Source organism: Anomaloglossus baeobatrachus, chromosome 5, assembly GCF_048569485.1.
Source record: "Anomaloglossus baeobatrachus isolate aAnoBae1 chromosome 5, aAnoBae1.hap1, whole genome shotgun sequence".
NCBI lineage: Eukaryota > Metazoa > Chordata > Amphibia > Anura > Aromobatidae > Anomaloglossus > Anomaloglossus baeobatrachus.
The window spans coordinates 238,460,435-238,477,764 of NC_134357.1; the positions used below are offsets into that span (position 1 = coordinate 238,460,435).

A 17,330-nucleotide genomic window follows, 5' to 3' on the forward strand; every position below is an offset into this window, starting at 1 on the left:
TGGGTGAAGTGGGATCCTATCGGTCTCCAGGCACTGAGACCGTGCTTCATCCACAACTCCTGAGGAGCCTGCTGGATAGGAGCCGGGTATCGTTCAGGGACATGGCCCTGCTACTTTAAGGTACTCTGTGTCCCCGTGGGGACCGCGCACAGCAACACTCCAGCATTGCTGGGTGTGCTAGTGCACCGGGGACCGCGGCGCTGACCGCGTTTGTGCCATTATACACTGCAGCATCGCTGAGTGTGTTTGTGTATGGGGACTACCGCACTGACCGCCGCTGCCATTGTTTTTACTGAGGCGCGGCTGGGACTGTTAGTGCGCCGGGGACTCTGCGCCGGCCGCGCTTATACGGCGGCCGCGCTTATAACTCGAGTCCCCGGCTTTTGGGCCTAGTCTCTTTTTCTTCCCGCCCCCAGCCCTGCCAGTCAGGGGAAGGGCGGGACGCTGTACAGCACGGCAGCACTGAGGGCTGGAGCATGCTTTGCATACTCCACCCCCCTCACTGTGCACAGTGAGGCACCAGCTCCCGCACTTTCTGGGTCACGCCCACGGCTCCCTCCTCTCCTCAGGACGCCGGCAGCCATTCCTGTCAGCTCCTAGGACGCTGCAGAGGGGAGACAAACTCTGGGGGACCCAGGCAGGGATTCTGGTGGCCACACAACCGCTTTAAGCGGGCGGTAAGCAGCACCTGAGGTGCTGGCCCCACTTGTGCAAAAGTGTGATTATAGTTTATATGTTTACAGGCTATACTTTACACTGTATGGTGCACAGTTGATTTCTGGCTATATACCCTGTTGTGTTGCTCAAAGGAGACAACAATATGGCGCCCACAAGAAGCAGGGGTGCCAAAACACAGGCTTACTATGCTGCCTGCGCCGCATGTACAACCTCGCTACCGGCAGGTTCCACTGACCCTCATTGTGTGCACTGCTCGGCCCCTGTGGCACTTACTCAGCCGGAGCCTCTGCTAAGGGGGGCCCAGGGGGAACAACCAGCTAACACTGTCCAGGTGACAGGGACGGAGTTTGCAGTTTTTACTGACAGACTTTCTGAGACTATGGCTAAAATACTAGAAGCTTTGCAGTCCAGACCGGTATCTCAGACCATGGGCACTGTGGAATCACTGCCCCCTAGTTTCCCTCAGTTGGAACAACAATGTCCCCCCGGGGTGTCTCATAGATCCCAGGGTGAGGTCTCTGACACGGACCGCAGTCCCAGACCGCCTAAGCGAGCTCGCTTGGAAATCCCCTCGACCGCATCACATTGTTCAGGGTCTCAGAGAGATGACTCTCTGTATGATGAAGCGGAGGTAGCCGATCAGGATTCTGATCCTGAGGCCGCTCTCAACCTTGATACTCCTGATGGGGACGCCATAGTGAATGATCTTATTGCGTCCATAAATAAGATGCTGGATATTTCTCCCTCAGCTCCTCCAGCAGAGGAGTCAGCTTCTCAGCAGGAGAAGTTCCGTTTCAGGTTCCCCAAGCGTACAGCGAGTATGTTTCTGGATCACTCCGACTTCAGAGAGGCAGTCCAGAAACACCGAGTTTGTCCAGATAAGCGTTTTTCCAAGCGCCTTAAGGATACACGTTATCCCTTCCCCCCTGACGTGGTCAAGGGCTGGACTCAGTGTCCCAAGGTGGATCCTCCAATCTCCAGACTGGCGGCTAGATCCATAGTTGCAGTTGAAGATGGGGCTTCACTCAAGGATGCCACTGCCAGACAGATGGAGCTCTGGTTGAAATCCATCTATGAGGCTATCGGCGCGTCTTTCGCTCCAGCATTCGCAGCAGTATGGGCACTCCAAGCTATCTCAGCGGGTCAAGCCCAAATTGACGCACTCACACGTACGTCTGCGCCGCAAGTGGCTTCCATAACCTCTCAAACGTCGGCATTTGCGTCCTACGCTATTAATGCTATCCTGGACTCTGCGAGCCGTACGGCGGTTGCAGCCGACAATTCGGTGGCATTACGCAGGGCCTTGTGGCTACGGGAATGGAAGGCAGATTCGATTGCCAAAAAGTGCTTAATCGGTTTGCCATTTTCTGGCGACCGTTTGTTTGGTGAGAGATTGGATGAAATCATAAAACAATCCAAGGGAAAGGAAACATCCTTACCCCAGACCAAACCAAAATTACCCCAACAGAGGAGGGGACAGTCGAGGTTTCGGTCCTTTCGGGGTGCGGGCAGAGCCCAATTCTCCTCGTCCAAAAGGCCTCAGAAGGATCAGAGGAACTCCGATTCATGGCGGTCTAAGTCACGCCCTAAAAAGACCGCCGGAGGTGCCGCTACCAAGGCGGCTTCCTCAAGACTTACGGCCGACTCACACCGCATCCTCGGTCGGTGGCAGGCTCTCCCTCTTCTGCGACACCTGGCTGCCACAGGTAAAAGACCGATGGGTGAGAGACATTCTGTCTCACGGTTACAGGATAGAGTTCAGCTCTCGTCCTCCGACTCGATTCTTCAGAACATCTCCGCCTCCCGAGCGAGCCGATGCTCTTCTGCAGGCGTTGGACACTCTGAAGGTAGAAGGAGTGGTGATCCCTGTTCCTCTTCAGCAACAGGGTCACGGTTTTTACTCCAACCTGTTTGTGGTTCCAAAGAAGGACGGGTCTTTCCGTCCTGTCCTGGACCTAAAACTGCTCAACAAACACGTAAAGACCAGGCGGTTCCGGATGGAATCCCTCCGCTCCGTCATCGCCTCAATGTCCCAAGGAGATTTCCTTGCATCGATCGATATCAAAGATGCTTATCTTCACGTTCCGATTGCTCCAGAGCATCAGCGCTTCCTGCGCTTCGCCATAGGAGACGAACACCTCCAGTTCGTGGCACTGCCGTTCGGCCTGGCGACAGCCCCCCGGGTTTTCACCAAGGTCATGGCTACAGTAGTCGCGGTCCTCCACTGCCAGGGTGACTCGGTGATCCCTTCCTTAGACGATCTGCTGGTCAAGACTCCCTCCCAAGAGGCATGCCAGCACAGCCTCAACGCTACTCTGGAGACTCTCCAGAGTTTCGGGTGGATCATCAATTTTCCAAAGTCAAATCTGACACCGGCCCAATCGCTGACATATCTTGGCATGGAGTTTCATACCCTCTCAGCGATAGTGAAGCTTCCGCTGAACAAGCAGCGTTCACTACAGACGGGGGTGCAATCTCTCCTTCAAGGTCAGTCACACCCCTTGAGGCGCCTCTTGCACTTCCTGGGGAAGATGGTGGCAGCAATGGAGGCAGTCCCTTTCGCGCAGTTTCACCTGCGTCCTCTTCAATGGGACATCCTACGCAAATGGGACAGGAAACCGACGTCCCTCGACAGGAACGTCTCCCTCTCTCAGGCAACCAAAGCTTCCCTTCGGTGGTGGCTTCTTCCCACTTCATTATCGAAGGGGAAATCCTTCCTACCCCCATCCGGGGCGGTGGTCACGACGGACGCTAGTCTGTCAGGGTGGGGAGCAGTTTTTCTCCACCACAGGGCTCAGGGTACGTGGACTCAGCAAGAGTCCTCGCTTCAGATCAATGTTCTGGAGATCAGGGCAGGGCAGTGTATCTGGCCCTAAAAGCGTTCCAGCAGTGGCTGGAAGGCAAGCAGATCCGAATTCAGTCGGACAACTCCACAGCGGTGGCATACATCAACCACCAAGGCGGGACACGCAGTCGGCAAGCCTTCCAGGAAGTCCGGCGGATTCTACTGTGGGTGGAAGCCACAGCCTCCACCATATCCGCAGTTCACATCCCAGGCGTAGAAAACTGGGAAGCAGACTTTCTCAGTCGCCAGGGCATGGACGCAGGGGAATGGTCCCTGCACCCGGACGTGTTTCAGGAGATATGTTGCCGCTGGGGCATGCCGGACGTCGACCTAATGGCGTCCCGGCACAACAACAAGGTACCGACGTTCATGGCACGGTCTCAAGATCCCAGAGCTATGGCGGCAGACGCCTTAGTTCAGGATTGGTCGCAGTTTCAGCTCCCTTATGTGTTTCCTCCGTTGGCACTGTTGCCCAGAGTGTTACGCAAGATCAGGGCCGACTGCCGCCGCGTCATCCTCGTCGCTCCAGACTGGCCGAGGAGGTCGTGGTACCCGGATCTGTGGCATCTCACGGTCGGCCAACCGTGGGCACTACCAGACCGACCAGACTTGCTGTCTCAAGGGCCGTTTTTCCATCTGAATTCTGCGGCCCTCAACCTGACTGTGTGGCCATTGAGTCCTGGATCCTAGCGTCTTCAGGATTATCTCAAGAGGTCATTGCCACTATGAGACAGGCTAGGAAACCAACGTCCGCCAGGATCTACCACAGGACGTGGAAAATTTTCCTGTCGTGGTGCTCTGCTCAGGGTTTTTCTCCCTGGCCATTTGCCTTGCCCACTTTTCTGTCCTTCCTTCAATCTGGACTGGAAAAGGGTTTGTCGCTCGGCTCCCTTAAGGGACAAGTCTCAGCGCTCTCTGTGTTTTTCCAGAAGCGCCTAGCCAGACTTCCACAGGTACGCACGTTCCTGCAGGGGGTTTGTCACATTGTTCCTCCTTACAAGCGGCCGTTAGAACCCTGGGATCTGAACAGGGTGCTGATGGTTCTTCAAAAACCACCATTCGAGCCAATGAGGGATATTTCTCTCTCACGCCTTTCGCAGAAAGTGGTTTTCCTAGTAGCAGTCACTTCACTTCGGAGAGTGTCTGAGCTAGCAGCGTTGTCGTGCAAAGCCCCTTTCCTGGTGTTTCACCAGGACAAGGTGGTTCTGCGTCCGGTTCCGGAATTTCTCCCTAAGGTGGTATCCCCCTTTCATCTCAATCAGGATATCTCCTTACCCTCTTTTTGTCCTCATCCAGTTCACCAATGTGAAAAGGATTTGCACTTGTTAGATCTGGTGAGAGCACTCAGACTCTACATTTCTCGTACGGCGCCCCTGCGCCGCTCGGATGCACTCTTTGTCCTTGTCGCTGGCCAGCGTAAAGGGTCACAGGCTTCCAAATCAACCCTGGCTCGGTGGATCAAGGAACCAATTCTCGAAGCTTACCGTTCTGCTGGGCTTCCGGTTCCCTCAGGGCTGAAGGCCCATTCTACCAGAGCCGTGGGTGCGTCCTGGGCTTTGAGGCACCAGGCTACGGCTCAGCAGGTGTGTCAGGCAGCTACCTGGTCGAGCCTGCACACTTTCACGAAACACTATCAGGTGCATACCTATGCTTCGGCGGATGCCAGCCTAGGTAGACGAGTCCTTCAGGCGGCGGTTGCCCACCTGTAGGAAGGGGCCGTTTTACGGCTCTATTACGAGGTATTATTTTACCCACCCAGGGACTGCTTTTGGACGTCCCAATTGTCTGGGTCTCCCAATGGAGCGACAAAGAAGAAGGGAATTTTGTTTACTTACCGTAAATTCCTTTTCTTCTAGCTCCAATTGGGAGACCCAGCACCCGCCCCTGTTTTTTTGTGTACACATGTTGTTCATGTTGAATGGTTTCAGTTCTCCGATATTCCTTCGGATTGAATTTACTTTAAACCAGTTTAAATTTTTTCTCCTCCTTCTTGCTTTTGCACCAAAACTGAGGAGCCCGTGGGAGCACGGGGGGTGTATAGGCAGAAGGGGAGGGGCTTTACACTTTTAGTGTAATACTTTGTGCGGCCTCCGGAGGCATAGCCTATACACCCAATTGTCTGGGTCTCCCAATTGGAGCTAGAAGAAAAGGAATTTACGGTAAGTAAACAAAATTCCCTTCTTTTCGTTTCAGCCCCCAAGATCTCCCTGCCCAACTTAATGAGGGAATTCCGGAGATACTCCAGTTTATCAAATTTTAAGATAAATTTCACGAAATCTGAGGCCCTTAACATAAATCTCTCATCCAAAGAGGTGGAAGAGTTGAAGGGATCGTTTAAGTTCCGATGGGCATCCCAATCTCTAAATTACCTGGGGATACGGCTGACTGGGGATCTCGGTCTGCTCTACTCTCAGAATTTCCCATCTCTGCTGTCTTCCATTAGGCGAGACTGTGACAGATGGGGGAAATCATTATTCTCTTGGTTTGGCAGAAGCCAGATTTACAAAATGAATATCTTACCTAGAATTCTATATCTACTGCAGGCGCTCCCAATCAAAATACCCTCAGGATTTTTCAAATCTCTGGAGTCCATTCAGTCCTCCTTCATTTGGGCAGGTAAATCGGTACGAATAAAAAGAGCTATTTTGCACAGGACCAAGTGTAGCGGGGGGATTGGGCTGCCAGACATGAGAAGGTATCATTTAGCAGGTCATCTAACTAGAATGATTGATTGGTGCAGGAACGGGTCTCAAAAGGCTTGGATACAAATTGAACAGTCCTTTTCCCCAATTCCCCTCAACAAATTGCCATGGGTGCTCTCGGAGGTCCCTGCAAGCTTGAAAACACATCCAACTATCGGGTCAACTGTGAAATACTGTAATACGGGGAAAGTGCAATCAGAAATGTTACCCAGGCAATCGAGCTTGACGCCAATCCTGAGCCATCCTGCCTTTGAGCCAGGCAGAGCGGATCCAGTTTTTCAGTCTTGGGTTCGGGGCGGGGTGGATCGGGTAGAGGACTTTGGAAACCGGGACACCTGGCCGTCGGTAGAGGGATTGGCAGCTAAACAGGATCCCAGCTCACTTGGTCATTGGAGATGCTTGCAACTGGCACACTTTTTCAGTAGCCTTCCAGCCAGATCCCTCTTTCAGCGACCCAAGACACAGTTTGAACAAATATGTATGGGACCAGGCACGATACGGCAATCTCTTTCGGCAGTATATTCGCTCTTATCTTCGCCCCCGGACCAACAAATCCCCCCTTTTGCTTCACAGTGGGAACGGGATCTGGGAATCCAGCTGACACCAACACAGTGGGAAAGGGTCTTCAGATTGGCGCACACATCCTCCATCAGCTCCAGGTTTCAAGAGGCTAGCTACAAGCTGCTAACCAGATGGTACAGAGTACCTTCGAGGTTACATGCGATGTTCCAAACGGGTGATCCCATGTGCTGGCGGTGTGGCACAGCAGAGGGCAACATTCTACACGTGTTCTGGGAATGTGAGGCGATCTGGCCCTTCTGGAGGGGAGTGTCTGATATCATTTCACGGGTGACGGGTGGAGAGGAGGAATTGGGACCTGCTGCCGCCCTGTTACATCACTGCGGGACTTCTGAAAAAATATACAAAAAATCTCTGAGGAAATTCCTCATCATGGCGGTGAGAGTGTGCATCCCAGAGAGATGGAGGAGCACGGCACCCCCCTCGCTGGTTCAATGGATCAATAAGGTCAATGACCTCATGTATATGGAGGATCTAACTTCATCATTACACAACTCATATGAGAAATTTTGGGCCACGTGGAGGGAGTGGATGGACTTCCAGCACTCGGAGGACTATGGTGCTCTGGTGGGCAGTGTTGAGGCGGCTGAGGGAACCACAGAAGGTAGTACATAAGCGGATCCCCAGACCCCCCCCACCCCTTGTTACCCTCACCTGGCCCCTCCACCTCCCAGCCCCCCCACCACCCCTTCTTACCCTCACCTGGTTCCTTCACCTCCCAGCCCCCACCCCCACCCCTTCTTACCCTCACCTGGCCCCTCCACCTCTCAGCCCTCCCCCCCCACCACCCTCCTCCTTTTCCCCAGTTTCTCACTCTTTTCTATTCTTTGTTTTATTTCTCTTGCTTTCTTTCTGGTCTTTTCCTCTTTCGCTTCTTACTATTCTTGGTGAGTTACGTATGTTACCTGTTAAATGTGAATTTATTCTTTGAAAAAGCTAGATGGAACCTTGAATGTCTATACACCTGAAAGGGGGCATTTGCGGGAACATTTTCTGTCACAATGTAAAAATGTAAAGTGTGCCTTATGTCCTATTTTTTGGTGTGTTGAATGTATCTTACAAAGGTCCATTTGATCTTAAGAACTGTTACGTGTACTGTTAAAGGATTACATTTATAAATAAAAGAATTAAAAAAAAAACAAAAAACGGGCACATAGATCCAAAACACTGATGACACACTGATGATAAAATGAGCACATGGATCTAAAACACTGATGACACACTGATGATAAAACGGGCACATGCATCCAAAACACTGATGACATACTGATGATAAAACGGGCACATGGATCTAAAACACTGATGACACACTGATGATAAAATGGGCACCTGGATCCAAAACACTGATGACACACTGATGATAAAACGGGCACATGGATCCAAAACACTGATGATAAAACGGGCACATGGATCCAAAACACTGATGATGAAACGGGCACATGGATCCAAAACACTGATGACACACTGATGATAAAACAGGCACACGGATCCAAAATACTGATGATAAAGCGAGCACATGGATCCAAAACACTGATGATAAAACGGGCACATGGATCCAAAACACTGATGATAAAATGGGCACACGAATCCAAAACACTGATGACACACTGATGATAAAACGGGCACATGAATCCAAAACACTGATGACACACTGATGATAAAACGGGCACACAGATCCAAAACACTGATGACACACTGATGATAAATTGGGCACATGGATCCAAAACACTGATGACACACTGATGATAAAACGGGCACATGGATCCAAAACACTGATGACACACTGATGATGAAACAGGCACACAGATCCAAAACACTGATGACACACTAATGATAAAACGGGCACACGGATCCAAAACACTGATGACACACTGATGATAAAATGGGCACATGCATCCAAAACACTGATGACATACTGATGATAAAACGGGCACACAGATCCAAAACACTGATGACACACTGATGATAAAACGGGCACACAGATCCAAAACACTGATGACGGATGAAGAGAGCTGAAGATTCTGAACAACAGGTGATCGCTATCACAGCAGCGCTGGTGCCAGGGCACAGGAAGTGACGCAGAAAGACATGAAACTAGCACAAAATGTGTATTGGCTTCTTCAGGGCCATTAGCTTTAAGCATTTATGGGAAAACCCGTTCAAGCACCCGGAAATCCCATAAAATTGCAAAATGCTTCTTAATACGAGAGTTCCTCTCTGTTCCCTTGATATTACTCCTTTTTAAATCTTATTGTTAAGTGGAGCAGCCATTATCCGTAAATTTGCCATGCTAAGGCTATGTGCGCACGTTGCGTACTGTCCCTGCAGAAATTTCTGCAGCGATTTGAACAGCACACGTGCGCTTCAAATCGCTGCAGAAACAAAAGCCGATTCCATGCGCTCTGCATGTAGCCCCTCCCATAGACAGAGCAGGGACTTCATGCAGAGCGCACGGAATAAGTGACCTGTCACTTCTTAGAACGCGCGCTTCTGGCAGCAGCCGAAGCGCTGCGCTCTAATACGCCACGTGCGCACGGCTCCTGCACAATCTCCATCGATTATGCTGGGGACGCAGGACGCATGCAGTTACGCTGCGGTGCAGATCGCAGCGTAACTGCATGCAAATACACAATGTGCGCACATAGCCTTACATGTTCTTTGGTGCTGATCCCGTCCACAATGCTGCAGAGGTGCAGCACACTCAGTTTAGGCTGGCAGCAGACGGGTCCTCTGACTGGGAAGCAGTGTGCTGCTGAAGAAACCGTGTGGGATAAAACCTCTACGGGGTTTGTCAGTTTTGCTTATGGCTGCATTACTGTTATTTGAGCCAAAACGTTTAACAGTTTAGCACAATCTATATATATAATTGCCTTATTCTGTCTGTCTGTCTGTCTGTCTGTCTTGCTCCAAAATTGTGTCCTTACGGTGACACAAAGCTGATTGGCCGCTGGGCTCGCCATGGCCCCGCCCCCCGCACGGATTGGCCGCTTGCCCAGGCTGCGCCCCCACACGGATTGGCCGGCCGCTCGCCCAGGCTCCGCCCCCCCACAGATTGGCCCTGCAGGCATTGGCAACTCGGCCACGCCCCGCCCCCCTCACGCAATGCACGCTAGCTCTGGCCCCGCCCCCCACGCATTCCCCGAACCGACACGGTCACGGAGCCACGACTACCAGGTGAGTACTGTACCCCTGGGAGCCCACATCAGCATACGCCGCCAAACCAGCCGACACATACCCTCGCATTGCTGGGGCTGGCCGGCGTATGCTGGTGTGGGCTCCCGTGCGAGCGGGGGACGAGATACGCTGGTAACCATGGTAGCATAGTTACCAGCGCATCAAGGTCCTGCAGCGGCGGAAAATACACACACGCACGCACATAACAGCACACACATACACACACACATACACACACACACACATCAGATCACACTCACTCTCACACACACCTCACACACACATCACATCGCATCCACACATCAAGGTCCTGCAGCGGCGGAACATAAACACACGCACACACATAACAGCACACACACACATACACACACACACACATCAGATCACACTCACTCTCACACACACATCACACACATCACATCGCATCCACACACTCACAACATCCTGGGATATCGCTTGCTTCTCGGCGGCGATACTGTGCTGTGAGCTTCCAGGACCTGCCGGAGGATCACATGGCCAGAAGCATGTGGTATCTCCGGATGTTGTGAGTGAGCGCGTATGTGCAATATCGTCAATGTGTGTGTGTGTGTGTGAGTGTATGCGATCGGGTGTGTGTGAGTGTATGCGATCGGGTGTGTGTGAGTGTATGCGATCGGGTGTGTGTGAGTGTATGCGATCGGGTTTGTGGGTGTGTGTGAGTGTATGCGATCGGATCTGTGAGTGTCGGCAGAGGAGCATGGCGTGCTGGAGGAGGCTGGGAGGAGAGAGGCTGATCCTGGGGAAGGCTGGGATGGGGAGGCTGAGAGAAGAGAGGCTGATGCTGGGGGAGGCTGAGGCTGGGGTAGGCTGGGAGGAGAGAGGCTGATGCTGGGGACCGAAAAGGCTGATGCTGGGAGGAGACAGGCTGATGCTGGGGGAGGCTGAGGCTGGGGTAGGCTGGGAGGAGAGAGGCTGATGCTGGGAGGAGAGAGGCTGATGCTGGGGGAGGCTGAGGCTGGGGTAGGCTGGGAGGAGAGAGGCTGATGCTGGGAAGAGAGAGGCTGATGCTGGGGGAGAGAGGCTGATGCTGGGGGAGGCTGATGCTGGGGGAGGCTGAGGCTGGGGTAGGCTGGGAGGAGAGAGGCTGATGCTGGGGACAGAAAAGGCTGATGCTGGGAGGAGAGAGGCTGATGCTGGGGGAGGCTGAGGCTGGGGTAGGCTGGGAGGAGAGAGGCTGATGCTGGGAGGAGAGAGGCTGATGCTGGGGACAGAAAAGGCTGATGCTGGGAGGAGAGAGGCTGATGCTGGGATGAGAGAGGCTGATGCTGGGGACAGAGAGGCTGATGCTGGGATGAGAGAGGCTGATGCTCGGGACAGAGAGGCTGATGCTGGGGACAGAGAGGCTGATGCTGGGAGGAGAGAGGCTGATGCTGATGCTGGGAGGAGAGAGGCTGATGCTGCGGGTAGAGAGGCTGATGCTGGTGCAGCATGGGGGATGGAGCACGATGGGGGGTGCGCAGCATGGGGGATGGAGCACGTTTGGGAGTGCGCAGCATGGCGGATGGAGCACGTTTGGGAGTGCGCAGCATGGCGGATGGAGCACGTTTGGGAGTGCGCAGCATGACGGATGGAGCACGTTTGGGAGTGCGCAGCATGGCGGATGGAGCACGTTTGGGAGTGCGCAGCATGGCGGATGGACCACGTTTGGGAGTGCGCAGCATGGCGGATGGAGCACGTTTGGGAGTGCGCAGCATGGCGGATGGACCACGTTTGGGAGTGCGCAGCATGGCGGATGGAGCACGTTTGGGAGTGCGCAGCATGGCGGATGGAGCACGTTTGGGAGTGCGCAGCATGGGAGATGGAGCACGATGGGGGGTGCGCAGCATAGGGGATGGAGCACGATGGGGAGTGCGCTGCATGGGGGATGGAGCACGATGGGGAGTGCGGAGTATGGCGGATGGAGCACGTTTGGGAGTGCGCAGCATGGCGGATGGAGCACGTTTGGGAGTGCGCAGCATGACGGATGGAGCACGTTTGGGAGTGCGCAGCATGGCGGATGGAGCACGTTTGGGAGTGCGCAGCATGGCGGATGGACCACGTTTGGGAGTGCGCAGCATGGCGGATGGAGCACGTTTGGGAGTGCGCAGCATGGCGGATGGAGCACGTTTGGGAGTGCGCAGCATGGGAGATGGAGCACGATGGGGGGTGCGCAGCATAGGGGATGGAGCACGATGGGGAGTGCGCTGCATGGGGGATGGAGCACGATGGGGAGTGCGGAGTATGGCGGATGGAGCACGTTTGGGAGTGCGCAGCATAGCGGATGGAGCACGTTTGGGAGTGCGCAGCATGGGAGATGGAGCACGATGGGGGGTGCGCAGCATAGGGGATGGAGCACGATGGGAAGTGCGCACCTCCCCCCCAACACACACACACACACGCGCGCGCACTGCACAACACACCACACACACACACTGGGAACCACAAACAGCTGCCCTACACAGACACCCACACACACACAGACAACGCTGCACACACACAATATCCGCACAACACACACATTGCACAAAACATACCTCCCCCCAAAACACACCACACACACACAAACCGCGCAACACTCACACAACGCTATAGACACAGCGCTCCACAAACAACGCAACACACGCAACACACATACAACACCGCTCTCACCCCCCGTCACACCCAGACAACACCCAGAACATGTACAGCACCCTACACAAACACTTGGTAACTACACACAACAACATCTATATATATATATATATATATATATAACAAAAATCATACATGAACTACACAATATGTAAATTCTAGAATACCCGATGCGTAGAATCGGGCCACCTTCTAGTATTTAATAAATGACATAATTTCCAGCTTTACAGATAACACTTCTGTTAGAGCAGGTTCTCCACTTTTTGCTTCACCAGAGTAGTGACAATTGTGACTTTTTAAACAGTGCCAAGTCCTAGATCTGGATTAAACATTGATTGCATAACTAAACCCATCCAGTTTCTAAAAGGGGAGAAAAAAAGACAACAAAATGCCATAATAAATGTTCCATGCACAGGGCTACACACTGAAGAAGAAGATAAGTGATGAAGATTGGAACAGTGCCCGGAGCCCCATCACAGTGTCCTCATCACTGACGAATGAGCGGAGCAGTCAGCAGGAGATCCTGGAACTCACCAGCAAGATCGTTTCTCTGCTGACTGGGGAGGTGAGCGCTGCCGGAAATCCTGGGGCAAAGTACTATTAATATTGTGGTCTACTTTAAGCTGTTGAAATAAAAATGATATTCATCTTTCTGTGTACACTTTAAATAAGCAGAAAGTGGTGGGGGCAGAGTTACAGTGCCTTGCAAAATTATTCAGCCCCCTTGAATTTTTCAACCTTTTCCCACTTTTCAGGCTTCAAACATAAAGATAAAAATGTTAATGTTCTGGTGAAGAATCAACAACAAGTGGGACACAATTGTGAAGCTGAACGAAATTATTATATATATATATATTATTGCTTATTTTAAACTTTTATAAAAAATAAATAACTGAAAAGTGAGGTGTGCAATATTATTCGTCCCCTTTAAGTTAATACTTTGTTGCGATTACAGCTACAAGTCACTTGGGGTATGTGTCTATCAGTTTTTCACATCGAGAGACTGAAATTTTTGAGGGACGGCCAGGTATTGGTAGATTTGCAGTAGTATGACACTCCTTCCTTTTCAATATGATCGCTTGCACAGTGCTTCTTGGGATGTTTAAAGTTGTGGAAATCTTTTTGTAACCAAATTCGGCTTTAAGCTTCTCCACAACAGTATCACGGACCTGCCTGTTGTGTTCCTTGGTCTTCACGATGCTATTTGCGCTTTAAACAGAACACTGAGACTATCACAGAGCAGGTACATTTATACGGAAACTAGATTACACACAGGTGGATTATATTTATCATCATCAGTCATTTAGGACAGCATTGGATCATTCAGAGATCCTCAATTAACTTCTGGAGTGAGTTTGCTGCGATGAAAGTAAAGGGGATGAATAATATTGCACGCCCCAATTTTCAGTTTATTCTTTTTTACAAAAGTGTAAAATAAGCCATACATTTCTTTCACCTTCACAATTGTGTCCACTTGTTGTTGATTCTCCACCAGAACATTAACATTTTTTATCTTTGTTTGAAGCCTGAAATGTGGGAAAAGGTTGAAAAATTGAAGGGGGCCGAATACTTTCGCAAGGCACTGTAGCAAAAACCTGGTGACCGATTCCTTTTAAGTATACAATTGTAGAAGAGAACAATATTATATTTGCCAAGGTGAAAATGGAAAAGATGTATGGAAACAGAATGAGGAAGGATAGAAGACAAGGAATAGAAGCTTTGTGTGGGCATGCTTACTCCACATCACATTTACTTCTCTCTAACCAAGCAAGGAAATAGCAGATTTCCCATGTGTTGAGAAGACAAGTAATCGTCCTACTACAGAGCTCTGTCCGGGTCATATACATGTGAAGTGTGTAACCGCACTGTGTGTGACCTGCGAGGTGACATATACATGAGGCAGTATTTATGCATGTCCGCGTCTAATAATGGAGCGCACAGTTGGGATGTCTTGCTGGTTGTCCAGGATTTCGAAATCATTCTTAAAAGTCACTATTTAAAAAGTTGTAGGTTGTGACCGGTTTCTTAAAAAGGCACAAGCTTTGACGAAGGGAAAGACTCCTTGTGTTTCTCGGTTTGGCATCCGTGGCTTCAGTATAGAGAAACACAGCAATTCCAAATCTGGTTACTCACAGGCGCTCTATCACAATAAATATTCAAGAAGCTGGGATGGGCTCCCGGACACAGGAGTGGCGCGGCATCACAATACAGACCTTCTCCCCCCCCCCCCCATTTCCCCATGTCTTCCCCTCCTTCCCTTCTTCTCTACCTATCGTTCTCTCCCTCTCTCTATATCTCTTTCTCACCTAATTGATATACCGGTACATAGGGTCATGTTTTCATACCTATTGAACCAGACTATACAGAAGGAAGTTGCCTTTAACACTTTACACAGAATAAATATAAAGATAGAAGATTATTACATGTTAAAATTAAGATGTTCTATAGGATGTTATACAGATTTTACCTTCCACATGATTTGCAATACATTTCATAGTACCATACGTTTTACGAGACTTTAAAGACATAGGTTATTTTATAATCTTCATATGCTGTAACATTGGGTAACATGAAAGACCCTTATGCATTTCTTATCTTCTGTTATATGAAAACTTTTGAAATAATAAAGAAATAATAATAATAATAATATTAAACGAAAAAGGCACAAGCTGCGTCCCTTCTCCCCAGATTGTTTTTAGTGTTACTCCAGGAGATGCCACTTGTAGTTTTAGAAGGACCTATACTTTAATTGGGGTATATACAGACTCATTTGTTTTTGGGGGTTAATGGCTTGTCTTTTGGGAGGTATGTTACTTTATTTTTTCCTATTGATATATACATGGATTCAGAGTAATATTTGTGGTATAATTGATAAATCATGTTTTAGGGGTTTTTTTCCCACAGTTTTTAATTTGTTCTTAAGTCTGTTTTTTTTTTCTAGTGATACCCACTTTTTTTTTTATATATATATATATGACAGGTTCCTATAAGATGTCAGGATGTCGCCGTCCATTTCTCCATGGAGGAGTGGGAGTATATAGAAGAAAACAAGGATCAGTACCAGGACGTCATGATGGAGGATCACCAGCCCCTCACATTACTGAGTAAGAGGAGATTTTTTCATGACTTTAAGGCCGTTTCAGAGAGCTGCGTTGAAAAAAGTGCCAGTTGTATCAGCAAACTGCAGATGTGTGCAGCTCCGTGCGGATGTTTACATTCTAGATAGGTGTTAGAACTTTTTTTTCCCCTGACCATTGGTCCATGTGGAAAATTGGCCATGTGCAGCAGCGCAATGGTTATAATAGGTACACGTGCAGTCCGAGCTGTACACAGACCAATGATACGCTTGCGTAAATGAGACCCAGAGTGAATAGGAGTTTAGTAGGTAACAGAAAATGACTGTTCTTGCTTCTTTTACAGAGCAGTCCAGTATGGAGAACATCCCTGAGCAATTCTCCCCAATTCTTATACAACATAGTCCTGAGAAACAAGTCCATGGCCTGGAGGCTTATCAGGTAGATATGATCTAGTTCTGGCTCAGGTCACCATTCACTTCTATTATTTCATCCTGGCGGTCAGTGGCTATTAATGTTTTATGTTATTTACTTGATTTTTACTGTATGTTGGGAATTAGGATGAATATGTGACTCAGATTAAAGATGAAGTTGTGGCAAGTGATGATGAGATAATTGAAGTAGTTATCCAGCAGTGTAAGGAGGAGGACATTCCCAAAGATTACAGCTCAGGTGAGTGACGATCATTAACAGTCCACCACTGTTCAGCAGTTTTCTGTTTGTGTAATGAAGGGAATAACATCCTTCCCATAGAGGTCTCAGGAACAACTGGATCAGGCTTAGACCTCTTTCACATGTCCATGTTTCCGGTACATGTGACATCCATTTTCACACGTACCGGAAACACGGACACATGTAGGCCCATTAAAATCAATGGGTTTGCGCACAGTATGTGCTCCACACAGCAACATGTCCGTTTTTCTCTGGCAACACGGGTGTCACACAGACCGCACACCGATGTGATGTGTGTGACATGTACAGAAGAAAACACGTATCACATAAAAATAAATAGTTTTTATACTTACCTGTCTCCGATGCCGATGTCTCTGCCTTGGTAGTAACAGCAGCGCCGGAGACAGGTAAGTATACCAGCTCATGCTGTCCATGTGCTATCCGAATGTCACACGGACAGCACAGGGACCGCACATGGAACACACACATATGGACACACACATACGCACCTTCACCACGAACCTTGACACACATATGTGTTTTACATGGATGTGTGAAAAAGGCCTTAAGGAGTACACAAGTAGGACAATGTGAGGCCAAGAGCAGTGATTTTTAAGTAAGCTTAAAAATGTCCATGCTCAGAAAAAAAGTCTGCAGGCTTTCTATGTGACTGCAGATTGTCGAATTGGGACAATGTGTAATACTCACTATCAATATTCCCCTGTATTTGTCTGTGAGGGTAGGTAGTCACTTGATGCCTTGTGTGGGATATGTGTACTTGCAGTCATGTACTGACTTGTCTAATCCGGCTTCTCTCTATTCTTTTCTATTGAAAGAAGCCAGATGAGACCACCCACCTGGAGAATACAGGGGAATGGTGACAGTGTGCACATCGCATGTTGTTGTGATTCAGCATACTTGGGTGAAAAAGCAGTTCTAGGAACACTCAGTCCTGAT

At 49.9% G+C, this 17,330-nt stretch overlaps 1 protein-coding gene across 1 annotated transcript in view; it reads left to right on the forward strand.

Moving 5' to 3' along the window:
- The window catches only part of LOC142311122 (uncharacterized), a 68,095-nt gene that overhangs the window by 7,270 nt on the left and 43,495 nt on the right, over window positions 1-17,330 (forward strand). Inside the window, exons 3-6 of the mRNA XM_075349251.1 lie at window positions 13,043-13,192; window positions 15,608-15,731; window positions 16,048-16,142; window positions 16,262-16,373. Of these exons, the coding sequence (XP_075205366.1) occupies window positions 13,043-13,192; window positions 15,608-15,731; window positions 16,048-16,142; window positions 16,262-16,373 (481 nt within the window). The remainder of the gene's footprint in view (window positions 1-13,042; window positions 13,193-15,607; window positions 15,732-16,047; window positions 16,143-16,261; window positions 16,374-17,330) is intronic.